Source organism: Stegostoma tigrinum, chromosome 30 (assembly GCF_030684315.1).
Source record: "Stegostoma tigrinum isolate sSteTig4 chromosome 30, sSteTig4.hap1, whole genome shotgun sequence".
Taxonomy (NCBI): Eukaryota; Metazoa; Chordata; class Chondrichthyes; order Orectolobiformes; family Stegostomatidae; genus Stegostoma; species Stegostoma tigrinum.
In genome coordinates, this window is record NC_081383.1 from 32612199 (window position 1) to 32633374 (window position 21176).

Below are 21176 nucleotides of genomic sequence, written 5' to 3' on the forward strand. Positions count from 1 at the left end.
GTTAATGGGAGCCATCGGAGGAAGTCACAGCTTGCTGGAATGTGGTGTAAGCTCCAGGTTTGGCACATTTATAGAAAACTGTCACATGTGGGGAGGCAATGGCATAGTGGTATTGCTAGTGAACTGTTAACTCAGAAACCCAGGTAGTGTTCTGGGACTCTGTGTTCAAATGCTGCCATGACAGCTGATGAATTTTTGAATCCAATAAAAATCTGGAATTAAGAGTCTAATGTGGACCGTGAAACTATTGCCAGGAAAAAAACTCATCTGGCCCTTTAGGAAAGGAAATTGCCATCCTGAATTGATCTGGCCAACAGGCAACTCTAGATGCCAGCAACGCGGTTGGCTTTTAACTGCCTGCTGGGTGATTCGCATGGCCAGCAATGCCCTTGTCCTTGGAATGAATTAAATAAAAAACCAATGAGATGGGCAAGTAGTTAAAAGAAAATCCTAAAATATTACACAAACATGAAAAAAAGCTTCCATCCAAACTAACAGTGAGATGTAGCTGTTGTCCAAAATAAATGCCAGAAGATGCTCTGTTGCTTTTTTCTCTTCTTGCGATGTATCTATCATTGGCAAGGTATTCATTTGCTGCCCATCTCTAAATTGCCACTGCACTTAGTGGTTTGGTATTGTATTTCAGAGGACAGTTAATAGTCATCCACATTGCTGTCAATCTGGAGTCATATTTCAGCCACACCAAGGAAGGATGGCAGATTTCCAACACATTACTCACCTCCACCCTAAACCCTAAAGGATCAGATGATTTTTAGAACAATTGACAACAGATTCATCTTCACCATGATTGAGGAAAGATTTTTTAAATTAACAGACTAGAAAGTTTTATTAATTGAAGTTAAATTCCAACAAACGCTGTGACAGGATTTGAATCCGTGAGCCCAGTGCATTATCTTAGGCTGCTGGATGATTAGTTTGATGACGTTACCAGTAACTAACTGTGGGAGAGGTAAAAATAATTTCCACCAACAGTAACAGCAAAGAGTGAAAGCTATAAAGGAACGTGGTGGGGTCTAGACTTTAGTTCTGTTAAGTCGGCAGGGGGGGGGGGGGGGGGCGCGGGGGTAAGTTGTGGGTGTTTGTGTTGGAGAGAAGGTCCAGTTCCAGTCCAGTCTGCACACAGACAGTATAGTGTGGAGCTGGAGGAACACAGCAAGCCAGGCAGCAACATAGGAACAGGAAAGCCGATGCTACAGTATTGGAAAGCAGGAACAGGTCAGTCCTGCAGCAGCATCACAAGCACTCAGAGGAATGATGTGGTCATCTTGGGCCTGGTCAGTCATAATCATTAGAATTGGTCATAGGTCTGGGGTGAATAGTTCTAGGGATCTGGGTGTTCATTGTTGAGGTGGACATAGGGGGTCTTGTACCATAGAATCCTAGAAACCCTGCAGTGTGGGAGAAGGCCATTCAGCCCATCAAGTCCACACCACCCTTCAAAGGGCACCCCATCCAGGCCCACTGCCCCACCCAATTCAGTTTGGTATCTCTGGAACTGCTGCCTCCAAACCCCCCACTTTGGTTTTGCTGCAGGCCTTCATCGTATTGAAATTGCAGAATTCTTCCCATGTGCACAATGAGCTGTCCAGTACTTCATGCACATCATTACTAATTATGAACATCAATTATCAGGGCTGATTTTTTTTTGAATGTAGAGACATCACAGCAAGGTTAATCTGCCATACCCGGGCGACAAGGTGGTTATTATGGCCTGGATATTCCCACTTTTGGGCCAAGTTTGAAAGCGGCAAGGTTTTACAGAGAAACTCAGCCTGCCTTGTCCTGGAAGGAACGAATCAAATATCTAACAGGCAACGATCGGGCAGTCATCCGGCTTCCTAATTAAATTATGAAGCCAGAGTAGGAAATTCCACTCATCCAGGCTGCTAGCACATTACAGCCCTGCATCTCTGGGGTGCCACAGTGGCTCAGTGGTTAGTACTGCTGCCTTACAAAACCAGGGACTCGTGTTTGAACCCACCCTCCGGTGACTATCCATGTGGAGTTTGCACATTCTCCACACATGTAAAGATGTGCAGGTTAGGTGAATTGGCCATGCTGAATTACCCATAGTGTTCAGGGATGGGTAGATTAGGTGGGTTATAAGGGTAGGTCTGGATAGGTTGCTCCGAGGTTCAGTGTGGACTTGTTGGGCCGAAGGGCCTGTTTCCACACTGTAGGGATTCTATGATCACCACAACTTGGCACTGTATTGGCATGGTCTTTGGCTCCTTTCAGGGCACTTTTGCCTGGACACCTAGATGGTCAGTGGCAAGAAAAGGGTGTTGTGTAGGTGAACGGTTTTTGGATTTGTGGGTCTGTGTCGGTTGAAGAGCTGTGGATCTCAGAACTCACACCTATGTCTTTGATAGAGTCCTCAGGATATTGCACAAATTATTGCAGATTGGATCCTTGACCATATCATACTGGCAGCAGTGTTTGGTCCAAAATGCTGCACTATAAAAGTTAGTTGATTTAATGGTCAGCAGATGAACAGGGCCCAATGAGACATATGCCTTGAAATTTATTAACTACGTCACTATAAAAGGTGTCAGACTTTCATGGTCTAGGTTCTATGCAGTCTGATGCTTGATACATTTACATTGTAGTGTTACATTCATGTACTGACTGGAATGACTATACCATACTGAATAAATTGCACTGGATTATCTAAGGGGAGATGCTGACTTTTGTACCAAATGTCACATGTGATGTCATTCAAATTTCTTAAAAGGTACACTGCCTTTCTGGGATCTGTTACATCAGAACATTAATTGAGGGACATCCGCTATCTCAACCGACACTGGTTTGAGTTGGAATCAGCAAACCTCTCTCGGCCTTGCTTGGAGCTCAAGAAATTATGGCCCAATTGGATCTGGCAAGGGCCTTAACTGGTGAGCCGTTCACAGAGGTCCATCATGAACGAATGAGAGTTGGGAGGAAGAGTTATCTCCCATAGCCAACCTGACTGATTATCTGTCCTTCCCCACCACTTCTCAGGATGGGAAAAGGCCCAGCCCATGAACTGAAATGAGGACCATACAATAGTGTAGCTGTGAACTGTTGCTTTTTAAAAATATACCAATCCTGATAAACATAAAACAGCAACATTGGTGCAATTAATTTTTAATGCAATACTAAACATAAACGTGAAATGTCAATCTTTATATACATTCTATTAATTGGATATTGAAGCCAATGTGTTACTAAGAAATTGCAAAATGAATTTTACAAGTAAAAATAAATACTGAATTTAGAACCAGTCACAAAACCTCAACAGCCCAGATTTCATTTCTAAAAGATTTAAACATGTAAACTTAATCCAGTAGAATACTTTCACTGATATCACAGCCTTCATATAGTATAAAATAGAATTCTCTATCTAACAGTCAGCATTTCTCAGTTCCCTTTCAGTGAATTTACTATTACTGTTTAGATACCAGGAAATCCCTCTTCTTAGCTCCTGTCACATTCACGTCAAATTTTCTCTGCATTAAGTGCTACCCCAGTTAAAATACTGATAGGTGCACAAACATTATTAGAATCACCATTTACTGTAATTTCAGACATTATACAAATGCAATTTCATTCCTTTCAGAGAGAGCACACCGCAAAATGTCTGCTCCACCAAAAGTGTTGTAAAATGCATAGAACACAGATTGGGGTCATTGAGACATGCCAACATTACATCGAATTCAATAAAATACACTTCCTTTTAATTTGGCCTCTACACTGCCATCCATGAAGTTTTGATATCGAAATATACAGGTAGCATGTGCCAAATTTCAAACTGCAACAACATTCAGCAAATAGTGACTTATTTTACAAGACCCTATTGTGTTAAAGCCTGCATTGGGTTCCCCCCCCTCCCCCAACTGTGAACCCACAACAGATTGCGACATTCATTGAAATAGCTTTGTTAATTGATTGATTGAACATGAACGGATCCAAAGTAGTTTCATATCCATTCCACATGTTTACTGGTACAGAGAAGGCAGGATACAGTACCCACATAGATGTGTCTCTTCTAAGAAAATCTTGTGATGAAATATTGTGCTTGGTACAATTAAGCTCAACCCAGCAAGATGCCAATGCTCTACCCACATTTATATTTAAATTCAGAACAGCTAGTATGCAGATTGCATTACATTTTGCCCCAGTTGTGAAAAGCAGCCAGTAGCGGGACAGCTTGAAGAGCATGAGCAGATAATCAATCATTAATAGTCTTTTTAGAATCTTGACATTACTTATCCTAACTAAATTATAGAAGAATGAGGATAACAAAATGGCTAGCAGCCTCATTGCTCTCAGTCAAATTCAGCATGAGCTAAAGCCCTATTGCCTTCAATGGACAGATTCAGAATATTCTTGGAACAGGCCATTGACTAACAAGTATCCATCTTGTGAGATGGATACGAGTTCAAAGAAAGCTTGATCGTGTTCAGAATGATGGTAATCAGAATGGCCACACGAAAGATAAAGTCTATAATATCTTCCTTTCCCATCTTGTACAACTACATTGAAGTAATGAGACAATACAAGGGGATAGCATTTAAAATAAAAACATGAGCAACTGAAACAAAACAATCAAGATTGCTTACTCATCCTAGGCCTAACATTTGGTGCACTCCAGACTGTGGAAGAAAGATAACATCCAATTTAAATTTTAAAAGAAGCATATGGATAGAGAAATAGGACTGCTCTTTCAAGTTTCTTTACAAGATTCCCATTACTGCAATTGGCTCAATTCCATATTTTGACTTCCAGGTGGCTATATTATTTTCTACAACTTAGAATGGATTGGATGAAGCAACATTATCTTTATGACAACACTGAATAACTCCTCTCTTCCTTTCTGGGTTTAAGAAAAATGGGACAACAGAAAACCTGTTTTTTATAACACATGATGCTTATTATGATCCAAAGATATTATGATGTCAAACGACCCTTGAAAGGGAGAAAAATGATCAAATGAGATTCTACCAGAAATATCTGTTCAAGCATTGGCTGTGATTAATATTTTTCAGATTATCCTTTTTAAAAACATTTCACATCAAGGCTGTGCATCAAGATTTTAGTGTCAATGCTGATCAGAAACAGAGGCTGCAGCACAGGTCTCTATTTCTGACAGAGTTCGAAATTCAAATCATTGCAAATTTTAAAAAGAAAGGCCAAAGTTCCACACTCAGGTGGGGTGTGAAGAATCCAGTTTCCAGTCTTCTGTTCCCTTCTCAAGGCAGGTTTGAGGGTACAGTCTTTGCTTTAGTACGAGCTGGGCGCAGTTGCATGGAAGCTTGGTAAGTGACTTCTAGGTTAGGCTGGCAGTGGAGCTGCAGGTCCCACTGTTACGTTTCTGCAGCGATTTGACAGCACTTGGTACCTGAAGCCCCGTTTGCACAGTAAAACTACCGCACCAGACCTGTGGGGGAAGGGAAAAGAAAAGAAATGGAGAAGAGGGGTCTAAGTCAACATTATAAAACATGCAACAGGTTGTCGGACTGTGTTTTGTGGGGCGGGTGGAGAGAAGCTGTGACCATCCAGCAGAAACCAGAAGACAAATTGCAGAGATGGTGAACTATACTTGGAAAGGGACAGCGAATGGTAGAACCATATACAAGCATGGAGAATTGCAGAGTACAGATGCAGAAATGGTGACCCAGTCATCATTTATACACATTCATTTTTGTGTATTTATTTTAACTGGCCTCCGAAAGCATTAAAGAGATAGGTTTGGGTGGTGGTGGGGGGGGGGGGGGGGGGGGGCACTTCTACAAAATATTCCCTCAACGTCCTGATGTGAAGACGATTAGAAAACAAGCAAAGACACTCAATGATGGAACTCCTGTTTCTATTACTGGAGGCAAAAGCAGATTTAGGTAGGGTGACATTTATTTAAATTCACACCAGCTAGATTAAAGGGTCCTCCAGGGATACTAAGATGGCTTTGTTTGACGAAGGAGCAGTGCTCCAAAAGCTTGTAATTTCAAATAAACCTGTTAGACTACAACCTGGTAGCGTGTGACTTCTGACTCTCTCTCCAGAGATTGTGTTGGACTGCTGAGTATTTCCAGCATTTACTCTTTTTATTACACCACTAAATAAAGTTTCAGAACGTCAGATCACAAACCATTGAAGCTGTGCAGCCCTGTTATAGGTACAGAGAATTAAGGCAGTAATGTCAGTTACATGGTCACCTTTCCATGTCAATTCTATTCAACAAATGCATGCAGACAGAAAACCTAGCGCTGTGAGAGTACAGCACTTACCATGAAGGCAGGGAGGATAGGCTGTGTGAACTTGGTTTTAAATGAATGAATCAGTTGCTTAGTTTTGGCATTGTAGAATGACAGGTGACCTAGAACAACAAAAAAAATAGAAAAAATAAAGTTTTTCAAATTGCCTCAAGTAAAATTACCATCTTCCCAAACTTTGGAATTGAAATCAGTGATCTCACTCCTCCGTAAACCTCTATGATAAGGAAGATCCCACACCGGAATGGGCTGCAGCAAATCATTGCTTGGATTTTCCATTCTGTTGTTGGAGTATCATCCACACAGTCGTCCCATGTAGATGCGTGCACTGCACTGACTGAAAGGCACAGAATGTGGCTGTTGAAATACATCTCTACACTAGCTATTAGTATTGCCTACATTGACCTGCAATTCAGTACATTGAGAAACATCCTTCTAGTTTCCTTTTTCTACATGCTGTTCCCTTCATCAGTTGCATTATTGCTATTTCATAAATTTCTATCTAACTGAAAAGTAGCCAGACAACATCACTGAGTCCAGCTCAAGTTGTACCAGTAAAATGGTGTCCTTAGCATTACCTAGCTGTACAAATATCTGAGGTGACAGCTGCTGACACAGGTTACTGAAGTGGAAGTAGTTGAAGTTCTCAGCACTAAGAAAACTGTTCCTAATACTCATCTGTCATTAGCTGGAAAACAAAGTCAATTTCATTCCCAATTTCATGCTGACCAAACTAAGTTGACATTTAAGCGAAAATTAATACAAGAGTTAGGTTAGGCTCACGAACATCAACAAAACAAGTCCTCAATTTGTAGGAACACTGGGAACAATAAGTTCTATCTCATTTATTCTTTCACGAGATGTGGGTGCCACTGGCTAGACTAACATTTACTGACCATCCATAATTGCCTCTGCAGGATGTGTCAGTAAGCTGCCATCTCAATCTGCTGTGGTCCACAGGGTGTAAGGTCCCTTACACTGCTATTAGACAATGCCAGGAATTTCAGCCAGCGTCTCTGAGGAACAATGACATAGTTCCAAGTCAGAATGGTGTGCAACTTGGGACAGAACTTGCCAGAGGTGTTCTTACGTAACTGATACCCTTGTCTTTCTAGATGCTAGACTCTGCACTTCTGCAAGGTGCTGTTGCAGGAGCTTTGCTCAAATTGCTGCTGTGCATCTTACAGTTAATACAGAGTGCTGCCGCTGTGAATTGGCAGTAGTGGAAGGAGTGATGACAAAGGGGGGCTGAATGGGATGTCAATCAAGTGGGCAGCTTTATTCTATAATGGTATTGATTTCATGTATTATTGTCACATGTTCCTAGGTACAGTGAAGTTTTGTGTTTTAGAATCCCCTCGTCCTCATGTACCATCGCACCAAACTCCAAATCCAACGCATCATCCTCCAACGCTTCCGCCATCTGCAATCTGACCCCCCCAACAAAGACATTTTTCCCTCCTGACCTTTATCTGTCTTCCGGAGGGAACACCCTCTCTGTGACTCCCTTATCCGCTCCACACTCCCCTCCAGCCGCATCAGGCCTGGCACTTTTCCTTGCAACCGCAGGAAGTGCTACACCTGCCCCCACACCTCCCCCTCACACCCATCCCAGGCCCCAAGAAGACTTTCCACATCAAGCAGATGTTCACCTGCACATCTACTAATTGTGGCCTCATCTACATCAGGAAAACCAAGCGGAGGCTTGGGGATCACTTTGCAGAACACCTACGCTCGGTTCGCACTAAACAACCGCACCTCCTAGTCACAAACCATTTCAATTCCCCGTCCCATTCCTCAGATGACATGTTCATCCTGGGACTCCTGCAGTGCCGTAATGATGCTACCCAAAGATTGCAGGAACAGCAACTCCTATTCTGCTTGGGAAGCCTGCAGCCCAACGGCATCAATGTGGACTTCACAAGTTTCAAAATCTCTCCTCCCTGTACTGCATCCCAAAGCCAGCCCAGCTTGTCCCCGCCCACCTCCCTAACCTGTCTTTCCTCCAACCTATCCTCTCCTCCCACCTCAAGCCCCACTCCCATCTCCTACATACTAACTTTATCCCTCCTCCTAGACCGGTCTGTCCTCCCTGGACTGACCTATTTCCTCCCTACCTCCCCACCTACACTCATCTTTACTGGCTCCATCCCAGCCTCTTTGACCGGTCCGTCTCCTCTCCACCTATCTTTTCCTTTATCCATCTTCCACCCGCCTCCCCCTCTCTTTCTATTTATTTCAGAACCCCCTTCCCATCACCCTTTTCTGATGAAGGGTCTGAGCCTGAAACATCAGCTTTCCTGCTCCTATCATGCTGCTTGGCCTGTTGTGTTCATCCAGCTCTACACCTTGTTATCAGAGTGAAGTTTTGTTTTGTGATCAGTACTGGCAGATCATTACAATGAACATAAAGTGATTGAACAGAACAAGGAATATAGTGCTACGACTGCAAAAGAAGGCGCACAAGTAGTAAGATCAACATTAGATTTGAAATTTGAGTGGTCAATTCAGAAGCCTAATAACAAAGGGGAAGAAGCTGTTCTTTAACCTACTGGTACGTGAATATAAGCTTTTGTATCTTCTGCCTGGTGAAAGAAGTTGGAAGAAATTATAACTGTAGTGGGGGAGGTCTTTGCTGATGTTGGTTGCCTTTTCAAGGCATTGAGAAATGTAGCTGGAGTCAGTTGATGAAAGGTTGGCTTGCAACATGGACACGGCTGTGTTCATAACTTTCTATAGTTTCTCATGGTCCAAGGCAGAACAGTTGCCATACAAACAATGTGACACATCCAGATAGAATGCTTTCTATGGTGCATAGGTAGAAGTTGTTGACAGTCCTTATGAACATGCTGTGTTTCCTTAGCCTCCTGAGGAAGCAGCAGCATTGTTGTACCATCTTGCCCGTTGCATCAACATGGGTGGTCCAGGACAGATCGTGGGTGATCGAAGCTCCTAGGAACATGACACTCCATCTCAGCGCAATTGATATGGATAGGGGCGTGTCCTCCTCCTCACTTCTTGAAGTCAATGACTAGCTCTTTAGTTTTGCTGAAGTTCAGGGAGAGATTGTTGTCTTTACACACTAAGCACACTCTCTCTCTTGTGTCCTGTCTCACCACTGTTTGATATCTGGCCTACAACGGTGAACTTATACGTGGAGTTTGGATGAAATTGGGCCACACATTCATGACTGTATGGGGAATATAGTAAGGGCCTGAGTATGCATCCTTGCGGGGCTCTGGTATTGAAGATTGTCATGGAGGAGGTGCTGTTGCCTATCCCAACTGATTGCAGTTCCAGTTACAGCAAGCGGAGCAGAGACCTAGGTCGTGGAGTTTGCAGATTAGTTTGGTTGAGATTGTCGGGTTGAAAGCAGAGTCATAGTCAGTAAGTAGAAGCCTGACATAGGTATCGTTATTATCCAGATGTTCCAGGGATAACTGAAGGGCTAGGGAGATGGCATCTGCTGTGGACCTGTTGCGCTGGTAGGTGAATTACAATTGCTTCTTCAATGCTGTTGAGGCTGAATTCATCCAGGCAAGTGGACAATATTCCATCAAACTCCTGATCTAAGCCTCATAGATAGGGGAAAACTTGAGAATCAGGAGGCAAGTTATCACAGAATTTTCAGCCTCTGTCATACTCTCGTAGCCATGATATTCAGATTGGAGAGGATTATCTCCTTTTGCTTGACACTAGCTAATTTCCAAAACTGTTGACAACAACGTCTCAAATCCTACAATTTGCAATCACTGCTCATGACTTGGAACTATATTGCTGTTCCTTCACTGTCATTGGGCCAAAATTCTGGAACTCCCTTCCTAACAGCATCGTAGGTGGTACTTACACCATATAGACTGCAACAGTTCAAGAAGATAGCGCACCATCATCTTCTCGAGGGCAATTAGGGATGGGCAATATATTCTGGCTGGGCCAACGAACTGCTGGAATGAAGAAAGAAATAGCACAGCAAGCTCTAAAGGTATCACTCCACCTGGCTGGAAATGGATGCAGGATATTATCTCCAAATATACTGGACTTGATCACCAGGGCCAGTAGGGACAGCCAGGTAGTGGCAACCAGAAGAAAAGGAGACAAATGTAGCCTGCTTTAAATTCTTCTTCAGTGTTTTGTGCAAGTTACTGCAGGACAAGTCAATTGCTATACAGCAATTAAACAGCAGCTTCGTTTCATTTTAATTGAGGGAAAGGATACAAGTTCTTCAATTTGACCACAATTAATGGGTCCAAATCATGCATGCTTTTAGCTTCAGGGAAGTTTTTTCATTCAACAGCATTGCGTAACAGAGGAAATGACGTGTATAATAATGCATACTAACGTACTTATTAGGCTAGGATCTAATCCAGAGACAGATTAGCCTTAAGGTACTTTATGTCTTATTTGTGGATCAAGCCTTAACTCTCCTTAACACAATGTAATATTTTTCAGTGTATTCAGATCTACAGGCTACCTCCAAATTGCCTCCTGAACCTTGAATGTCTGAAGTTGACTAAAATCTGCATTGTGACTTTAATCAATTATAGGAAACTCACTTGATAAAAATAACCACCTTTGCAACCGTGTTCAAGCGCAGATCTATTCCAAAGATTTGGATTAACTTAACTCAGTTGCTCGCACCCTCATCTGTGCCAAATGATTAGGACTGCAAACTCCATTCTATGATTTCACCACTTTAGTACTACAGGAATGTGCATTGTTACTGGCCACAATCAGACCAGGTTTTATATTGTTGAATAGTAAAGAAATTTCAGGGGGCTGAATATCCTATTCCTTCTCCCAATTCATACTTTTATATGTATTAGGGGGAAGATGTAGTGATATTTAGTTATCTAAGCATCCATGCTATTGTTTGTAGGGTTCTAATTCCAATAGGAGTTTGTACTGATAAACATTCAGCATTCAGGATTCAAATCCTACTGGACAATTGGTGGAATGGCCATTAAAAAAAAATCTGTAATTAAGATATGGTCTCTATAACAATAGCCAATAAACCATTATTTTCAAAAATTTGTCTGTTTCACTATGTCCTTCAGGGAAGGAAATGTGTCATCCTTACCTGGTTTGGCTTACGGAGGGCCTCCACACCCTCTGCAATGTGGTTGATCATTAAAACTCTTCTGAAATGGTCATAGCAAGTCACTCAGTTCAAAAGAAATGGATGATGGGCAACTGATGCTTGTGATGCCCAGTGTCCATCATTTATAAAAAATTTATATGGGATGTTAAACCTAGGGCTTTCCCTTGATAAGGGTGAATATGAAAAAGGTCCAACAGTATAATCTGAAGAACAGGGAGTTAGTTCTTCATGAACTACCAGTCCCTAAAAATGGAATTAGATCAATTGGTTGTTTGTCTCACTTGTCTGTAGAACTGTGGTAGGAAGAAAAAAAATCAGCTTCCACAATAATTGACGGTAACTGTGCAATTGCATGAAGTGCATAGATTAGTGGAGATGAATAACAAACACATCCGAGGGAGAAAGGAATAGAAATGAATATGTAGATCAGGCGAGAGGAAGAGGGCTGGAAAGGGGGTTATGGCAAAACATAAACACTGCCACGGATGACATACATTGAATGGTCAATTTTGAATGCTATATATTTCTATCTAATAATTTAGGATGTTCAAAGACACAATTTTAAAAATACACTTTACAAACTCAACTATTTTCTTTTATGGCTACATGATTAGGTGATGAGATGTCAGAGGTGCAGCATATTTCAAATTTTTAAATACAGAAGTGGAAAATAATTAAAATTTGGATAAGGAAAGCAAACTAAAACTTTGAATTTCACTAAAACAAACAGCAAAAATCTGATGCAGCAAGGAATTTCATCAACTGGATTTTGAAGTAAATAAAAACATTTATGTTTGAGCTCACGCACTGGTGTTGAAAAGCGGTAAAAGAAGTTAAAAATTGAACCGTGCTGCACATGTCCTCAGCAGTCAGGGGTTTAAAACGTATAATGATTTACTTTTTACAAAAATAAACAATTTTCCTTAAGATTTTTACCCCACCCCCTCCCAACCATGCCCAAATATATCAGTCACAACTATTGTGAGGGAGAGTTTCTGGATCATTGTCAGTGATGTCCAAAGCTAGTTGACAGGGAATGCATATACTGACCCTTATTTGCGGCCTGTCATTCATTGATAGCAATAGCTCAGTAGAACCGACAGGAGCATTAAAAAATATCTTAGTTAAATTACTGGCTGCATCAATGTGTTCAGTTATTACAATTGCCCCAACCTGATACTATAATGAACACTGGACAAATTCAGCATTCAAAACTGAAACCGTGATACAAACTTTAACTATCTTGGCCCAAAACTAGGGATAGTAGAGTTAAGGAATCCCAATACCTTCATCGTAGTTACAATAAACTCCAATTCTCTCAGGTACTGAGGTGTCCAAGACTTTGGCTTTGTTGTTGTGTTTGGCAGTAAAGCTGACTTGTAGCCAGTTATTGAGGTGTAGACACCAGGAGGCACTGGTCTTTCCCAGTTGATCAAATTTGCCCATAGTCCTGTAGGCCACACCTACAATGAAAGCCTTGCTGTCCCTTTCAAACGTGACCTCCCAATAATGTTGTCCACCATCAACTAGAGTGTCCCCTGCGGAAAACAAAGGAGATGACCCATATGAAACACAGTTCAATTCCCCATTTCCACAGAAAATGTTTCCTGTCACAGCAAATGTTCACTACAAACAAAATCTACATGAAGTAGCTCTGAAGTGGAGAGTCAACAATTTTTTAAAAAATCCAACATTGCAACCCAGTACGGACAAAAATAGGAAAAGTTTGGAGGGATATGGGCCAGCAGCAGGCAGGTGGGATGAGTTTAAGTTTGGGGTGATGTTAGGCATGGACTGATTGGTCTGAAGGCTCCGGCTGCATGCTGCATGACTCTAAGGATTGAGGATTTAATCTGAAAAAGAAATTCTACTGCTGGCCTTTCTAAACGAAAAAAAAACTGGTTAAACCTACACATTACTTATATGCCTTCACCTCTCCATGTAGAGCATTTCTGCAGAATATCGACTTCCCAAAATATTCCAGTCATTCAAGAATGCCCTCTGGAAACGGCACAATTGTGGCTTATTCAGCTTCTCTCTGGGATCGAATCACTAACTTGCTGCGTCTATTACGTAAGGGGCCGACTATGTCAAGACTGAGCTGTTGAAGCAATTCGAAGGGACTTTTAAAGCAACTGCCGATCTTAGAATGTAGAACATAGAACAGTACAGCACAGTACAGGCCCTTTGGCCCACGTTGTTGTGCTGAACTTTTACACTAATCCTAAAGGTCTATCTAACCTCCACCCCTACTTTATACTATCATCCATATGCCTATCTTATAGCCAATTAAATGCCCCTAATAAAGCCGACTCCACTACCGTCTCCGGCAATGCATTCCACGTTCTTGCCACTCTGAGTAAAGAGCCTACCTCTGATGTCTCCCCTATACCTGCTTCCACTCACTTTAAAACTATTCCCCCTCGAAACAACTACCTCCACCCTCGGAAAGAGTCTCTGGCTGTCCACTGTATCTATACCTCTGATCATTTTGCACACCTCTATCAAGTCACCTCTCATCCTTCGTCATTCTAAAGAGAAAAGCCCTAGCTCTCTCAACTTTTCCTCGTAAGACCTTCCCTCCATTCCAGGCAACACCCTGATAAATTTCCCCTGCACCTTTTCCAACGCTTCCACAGCTTTCCTGTAATAAGGTTACCAGAACTGGACACAATACTCCAGATGTGACTGAACCAGACTTTTGTATAGCTGGAGCAAAACTTCACGGATCATGAACTCAATCCCTCTGTTAACGAAAGTAAACACGCCATACACCTTAACATTCTATCCACCTGGGTGCCACTTTCAGGGAACCATGGACATGAACCCCAAGATCCCTCTGCTCCTCCACACTATCAAGAATCTTTCCGTTAACCCTGTATTCTGCTTTCAAGTTTGTCCTTCCAAAATGGGTCACCTCACACTTTTGAGAGTTAAACTCAATCTGTCATTTCTCAGCCCTTTGTAAACTAGAACAGCCCTCCGCACTATCCACAACTCAATCCACCTTTGTATCATCCGTGAACTTACTAATCCACACTTCTACTCCTGTATCCAAATCATTTACAAAAATCACAAATAGAACAGGACCCAGAACAGATCTTTGTGGTACACCACTTGTAACTGAGCATCATGTTGTATGTTTCCGTCCACTACCACCCTCTAAGGGTCAGCCAATTTTGAATCCAATCTGCCATATTTCCTCCATCGCATGCCTCCTTACCTTCTGCATGAGCTTACCATGGGGAACCTTATCAAATGCCTTACCTAAATCCATGTATACCGCATCCGTTCCCGCACATTCATCCATGTGTTTGGTCACCTCTTCAAAGAATTCAGTAAGGTTTGTGAGGCATGACCTAGCCCTCACAAATCTATGTTGACTATCACGAATCAAACTGGGCCTTTCCAAGTGATCATAAATCCTATCTCTCGGAGCCTTTTCCAGGAATTTGCCCACCGGTGACATAAGACTAACTGGCCTGTAATTTCCAGGGTTATCCCTATTCCCCTTGTCGAACAACGGAATGACGTTTGCCTCTCTCCAATCTTCCAGCACTATACCGTGGACAGTGAGGATGAAAAGATCATCGCCAAAGGCCCTGCAATCTCTTCCCTCGCTTCCCGTGGCATCCTTGAATAGATCCCATCAGGCCTAGGGGACTTATCTATCTTCAAGGTAATCAAAATTCCTAGTACACTTTCCTTACTAACATCGACCTCCTCTAGCCTACTAGCCTGTTTCATACTGTCCTCCTCTATAACTAGGCCCTCTCAGTTGTGAATACCGAAGAAAGGTATTCATTAAGGACCTCTCCTTCTCTTTAGGCTCCGTGCACAAATTCCCTTTGCAATCCTTGATCAGCCCTACCCTTTCTCTGGTCATTCTCTTATTCCTCATGTATGTGTAAAAAGGCTTGGAGTTTTCCTTGATCCTATCTGCCAAGGTTTTCTCATGCCCCATTATAGCTCTCGTAAGCCGTTTCTTCAGCTCCTTCCTGGATAACTTGTATCCCTCTAGAGCCTTTTCTGTTCCTGGTTTCCTAACCTTACTTAAGCATCCTTCTTTCTCCTAACCAGTCGTTGGACCCCTCAAGAGCCATGGCTCCCTCAGTCGACTGCATCTTCCCTGCCTGCGAGGGACAAACATATCGACCACACACAGCGTGCGTTCCTTAAACGATCTCGAAATTTCAATAGTGCTCTTCCCTGACAGCATCTGTTCCCATTTAATGTTACCCAGTTCCTGCCTAACAGAATCATAATTACCCTTCCCCCAATTATAAACCTTACTCTGCTGTATGTATCTCTCCTTTTCCATGACTATTGTAAAAGTAACAAAGTTATGATCACTGCTGCCAAAATGCTCTCCTACCAACAGGTCTAACACTTGGCCTGGTTCATTGCCAAGCACCAAATACAAAGTGGCCTCTCCTCATGTTGGTCTATCTACGTACTGTGTCAGGAATCCTTCCTGAACACATCGGACAAAATCCACTCTATCTAAACTATTACGACTAAAAGGTTTCCAATCAATAATTGGAAAGTTGAAGTCACCCATGACTACAACCCTGAGAATTCTGCACCTTTCCAGTATCTGCCTCCCAATCCGCTCCCCCACTTCTCCACAACTATTAGGGGGTCTGTAAAAAAACCCCAAGATGACTGCTCCTTTTTTGTTCCTGACCTCAACCCATACTGACTCCATAGACATATAGTGAAGTCTCCTAGAGACAGGACATTTCTAATTATGAATTTGCTTGAATGTTTGGCACACCCAAAATTCTGATTCATTACAAGTGCAAATCTGAATGCTTTAAACCCCACAGGAAAGACAACGGAATTTTAAAAACTCCAACCTCTAAACCCTGTAGCTCTGCATCATTCCTTTAATAGGGTTTGCAATAATAAAGTCACATGGCAGACTTTACAGTGGAATAGCCAGGGCCAGTGCAAGGGCATTAGCTGCAAACTTTCAGCCTGATGCCCCTCACCTGTCCCAAGGCATATCCCTTAAGACATCAGTGGAAACAATGTCATGAAAGGCTAGGGGCCAGGTGCAAGTGGATTCTATGGGTGAGCAAGCCGACATGGAAATTGACTTTTTTAAAAATTAGGTGAGATAAAAGAACAGATAAAAGTTTTAAAACATGCAAATTCTGTGAACTATTCAGGATATTTACATAAAATTAAAATGACAAGGTAATACACATGCTGCAAAGTCAAATATTAGCAACAAAATACTCTCAGAAAAAGCTGCTTGCACTGAACAACATTTTATTAGTACTCTGCCTTCAGGTCACTGTTGCATGCAATTTTTATGAATAATATTGGGCTGGCACGGTGGCTCAGAGGTTAGCACTGCAGCCTCACAGCGCCAGGGACCCAGGTTCGATTCCAGCCTCGGGCGACTGTCTGTGTGGAGTTTGCACATTCTCCCAGTGTCTGCGTGGGTTTCCTCCGGGCACTCCGGTTTCCTCCCACAGTCCAAAAGATGTGCAGGCTAGGTGGATCGGCCATGCTAAATTGCCCATAGTGTGCGGGGGTGTGTGGGTGCGATGCTCCAAGAGGTGGTGTGGACTTGTGGGGCCGAAGGGCCTGTTTCCACACTGTAGGGAATCTAAACCATGGAAGAAGTCGCTCAACCTTTTGCAATAAGGTAGTTAAACATTTCACGTGCACATGTTCATGATGTTTATTGCACATATACTAAATATCCCCATATTTTACTGAATTGTATTGACGTAAATACCTATCAGTTATTGACCTGAATGCAAAGGTAGCCATTAAAGCACACAAAATGGGCCCAGCGATATCCGTTGCTGAACGATATCTCTAAGCAAGATGCACTTTCATACGCACGACTGACGTTACTACAATCTGCGCATAATACTGCAACTACCTGCAGAGGTGGCTAGATTTCCACATCTGAGGAAGCCTAGAACTGCAAACCTGGTGAAGGGGTAAAGACTGGTAATGCATCCCCAGCCATACAGTAGTGCAGCCTTGCAGCTCCGCACAGTGGGCAAGACAGAGACTTTGGGGGGGTGGGGTTGGAAAACACTGACACCTACTTATCACCATCCAAACCCCCGCTCACAAACAAGCAAGCAAGCTGTGGACTAAAGCTCCACTGTTTCACTTCATAGTCATCGATAGAAGTGGCACAAGAACTTTTGAAGCTAACTTTAAAAACATGAGTTGACCAGTGCCCAAGCTTGACACCCCTTGCAGTCAGATTGAGGTCTGTTGCTCATAACTGATCCCACAATGACATGTGAACTCCACAAATTGCATTACAGCCTTTCAAATGTCGCAGCCAGAGTCTTCCTTGCTTAGGCCCCTGCTCCACTGTTAGGGGGCTTTAATTTGGATCGGGCGGTGCCGCACTGGAAGTTGATGTCACCTCACTGCAATGGGAGTTGGTGCTTCTTCCTGGCTGTGTGTCGGCAATATGGGCATAATGTGGCTTTCATTCTAATTGTTTTTTGTTTTGCCATTCTCTCAGTTTGCCCAGCCATTCCGACACTGAGCGATAGCTCAGGTAAGATACAGAGAAAAGATAAACATTTGAAGCAAAGTAAGGTACAGGACCCATGGGCAGAAATGGAATAGTGGAGTCAGCTTTGTGTTAATCTAGTGAAAGAACTATCACAGACTCGGTGGGTCAAAACATCTCCTTGCATGCTGACAACCACAATGGTTCTGCATTAAAGCAGAATTTCTCCAAATGCAAATTGAAAACTTGAAGCTATATTCACTTCTATTTGCATGCAAGACCCACATTAAGAACATCATTTTAAAGCAATATATATAAGGAAGCAGACCAGACACTAGTTTTGATTTCTACACCCAACTTAGTTCTTATTAGATTTATTAAAATATCACATTTAAGTGTTCAATGAGACTTGAAGTGTTTTTTTTAAATGTTTACAGGTTGCTGTAAGATACAAACTATTAATGGGCTGACTTTCAATTGGACACTGCAGTGCATTGTAATGCTGGACAGTAAAATTATAATGTTTTGATAATGCTTCTAAGGTTTTATTGTCCCACTGCATTGGCCTGAAATAAAATTTTAGGATTTAGCCTCAACTTCTTTTTAAATAGTTTTGTTTGATTTTTTGCTAGTGAAACAATTAATGGCTAAGGCAACTATTTGTGAAGAACTGGTCTTGCTGACTAAAATTGTTTCAGAAGCGAAGAACATTCTTTACAGATACATAACTGTTAGATAAATTACCTCCTGGAAAAAGGAGGAAATAGTGATGGAGATTTGTCTCGGCCTTTATGACCCTCGTAACAGAGATGGGGGTTACATCAGCTCACTGTCATTTTAGGCCAATGAAAGGGGGCAACTCAGACCTTTCCCTAATAAAAGGGATGAGCAACTTAGCAAGAATTAAGGAGAAGAATCAGAAGCTTAGCATCTTTGACATCAAAGTCTACCATCGCTTTTGTGGGTTACCTCTAAGACATGGTTCAGTGAACTTGTCTTCCGGGAGAGGAAAGTAACAAGGAAAGTCAAGGAATCCTGGCCCTTTTATGTTATCTTCACAAGTACTTATAAAATCTTGCTCAATAAATTTTTTTAGTAATATTGTTAGGTCAGGGGCAAACGAGGACCATATTGTTAGAAATTATTAGGACTTAGATATTTAAGGTATAGGATTTTGAAAGCTCAATGCACAAGAAGTGTTTCTTGTACCTACCCAAGACTGTGTATGACTCGGCAGTAAAGCGATCTCTGCTGCTCCGTCCAGATGGCATTCTCTTTGGCGACTGAATGATGCTCCTTAATACAGGAAGATAAAGCTATTATAACCAGAGTCTGGCAGACAGTCTGCTCGATTCGTAGGTGATGTTAGAGCTGTTTTAAGTACCACAAGCAAAACTAATGAGAAGTGCATTACGAGACAGGAATCCGTAGAATCAAAACATTCCTTTTACAAAAGAAAAAGAAAATATGGATAACATGATCAAAAATTCAGCTTGTGACAGCACAGGTTTAATCCTGTTGTCAACACTGTGGTTCGGTAATTGAACTTGGATATTAAAAGTTTCCAAATGTGCATATTTCAACTTGGAAGTTGAGAGCAGTTCCACAAAGATGTCAGGGTGTTACAGAACAGGAACTGACACATCACCCTAGGTATGAATCAAAGAGAAAATGTTAAAAAAAAATGCTTCCTCTGTTTCTGATTTTTCTCTCCTTTTACTTGCAATACCAGACTCAGGAGGAACCCATCTAACCTTGGTCAATTCAAGTCTAACAGGAAGGGAGGAATAGATGAGGAAAAGTGCAAGGAGGCCCACATACGCCATAAAGATCAGCATTGACCACTAGCAGCAACAAAGATTAAAATGAGGATGGCAGGAGTGCTTGGAATTTATATTTCAATAATACATGTTTACACAGCATAATACCAAATTCAAAGAATATGCATAAAATAACTCCCTTTCTGCCTCCTGACAATCTATTTGCATTTGTTGCTTTAGAGTACGATGTGTCGCTAGGGTTTAATATGCTGGTCAGCTGGAGCCGTTGGCTGCTGTATATATATAGCCCAGCTGCTAATACTTAGGACATCTTCCAATGAAACGGGTCTGTGACACATTCCCACATATCTTGACCCTAGCTGAAGTCTTGTACCTTGCAGGGGAATTTGCTGGCGATGCTGTCCTACTTCGGTTTTCCTTTCCTCGGACTTTGATCTCTTGCACCTTCCCCCCTGATGCATCCCATTCCACACTGTGGTCCTCCACTTTCAAGTTCTGATGGGCTGTTGCAGCATCCAAATTGAAATTAAATGCTATGAGAAAAGACAAATGGCTTTAATTATCAGTAATAACAACAGAAGCAGAACTCTCTACTGGAAATGAGCTGTTGCTGAAAAGCTGATTTAATGCAAAAGGCTTCATCTTCATAAATTTTTCAATATTTGATATCCCAATATCCTTAAACCACATGCTCATCCTTCACAAAAGAGTCTTATCCACTCTTTAATTGTAGACATTTATTATATTAGTTTCCAAGTATGATCAAATTGAAGTTTCATTCATTTTACAATTGCTCTGTGTTGATCTCGATAAAAAGGTGCTCTTAAAGAGTGTAGCAGATTCTGTGGTAACAGAATACACCCTTCCCAGCACGAGACCAATGCCTAGAAGGAAAAATGCAGAGGATTAAATTTGCAATTAAGTGACATATAGTTATAATGGGGAACTTTAATTATCCTAATATATAGAATACAACAGTAATAATGTAAAGGATTGAGATGTAGGAAAAGTTCCTAGATTACTTTCAGGAGAATTTCTGGACCCACATGCTTCCAGTCCAATGAAGAAATCACTGGATCTGTTTCTGCAGAATGAGTTGGGTGGTGTAGATAGAGCGTTAGTGGAGGAACATTTAGGGCACAATGATCATCATTTCATTAGGCCTTAGGTCAGCAATGGGAAAAGGCAAGGAGCAAAGATAGCTTCACTGAGGGCAGCCAAATTCAACAGCTTGAGAATGGATCTGGCCCGGGTAAAGTGGATTAAGGATTGGCAGGAAAACCAATAATGTAACAATGGGCCGTCTTTAATGAGATGACATCTTGGGTAAAGTCAGTGTACATTTCCACAAGGGGGAAAGATAGGGTTAAAAGAAAACAATCTCAGCGCTCCCAGAACATCTAAGGAGATAGAGTGTCAAACGAAGGAGACAACAGTTATATATTACAAATGATGAGACTCTACATAAAAGGTTTAAAAACACAACAACGCAAAAATTAATAAATACAGGCTACAGTACTGCATTG

General features: G+C 41.9%; 2 protein-coding genes across 3 annotated transcripts in view; one reads left to right on the plus strand and one right to left on the minus strand.

Moving 5' to 3' along the window:
- LOC125465699 (signal-transducing adaptor protein 1-like) overlaps window positions 1-21176 on the plus strand; it is a 95600-nt gene that overhangs the window by 69863 nt on the left and 4561 nt on the right. The window lies entirely within an intron of this gene.
- fsd1 (fibronectin type III and SPRY domain containing 1) overlaps window positions 3198-21176 on the minus strand; it is a 49716-nt gene continuing 31737 nt past the window's right edge. For both annotated transcript variants that reach the window (XM_048560064.2, XM_048560065.2), the window contains exons 9-13: window positions 20024-20183; window positions 19083-19165; window positions 12657-12908; window positions 6288-6376; window positions 3198-5440 (exon numbers count right to left, since the gene is read on the minus strand). In XM_048560064.2, coding sequence (XP_048416021.1) covers window positions 5330-5440; window positions 6288-6376; window positions 12657-12908; window positions 19083-19165; window positions 20024-20183 — 695 coding nt within the window. In that variant the 3' untranslated portion in view covers window positions 3198-5329. The remainder of the gene's footprint in view (window positions 5441-6287; window positions 6377-12656; window positions 12909-19082; window positions 19166-20023; window positions 20184-21176) is intronic.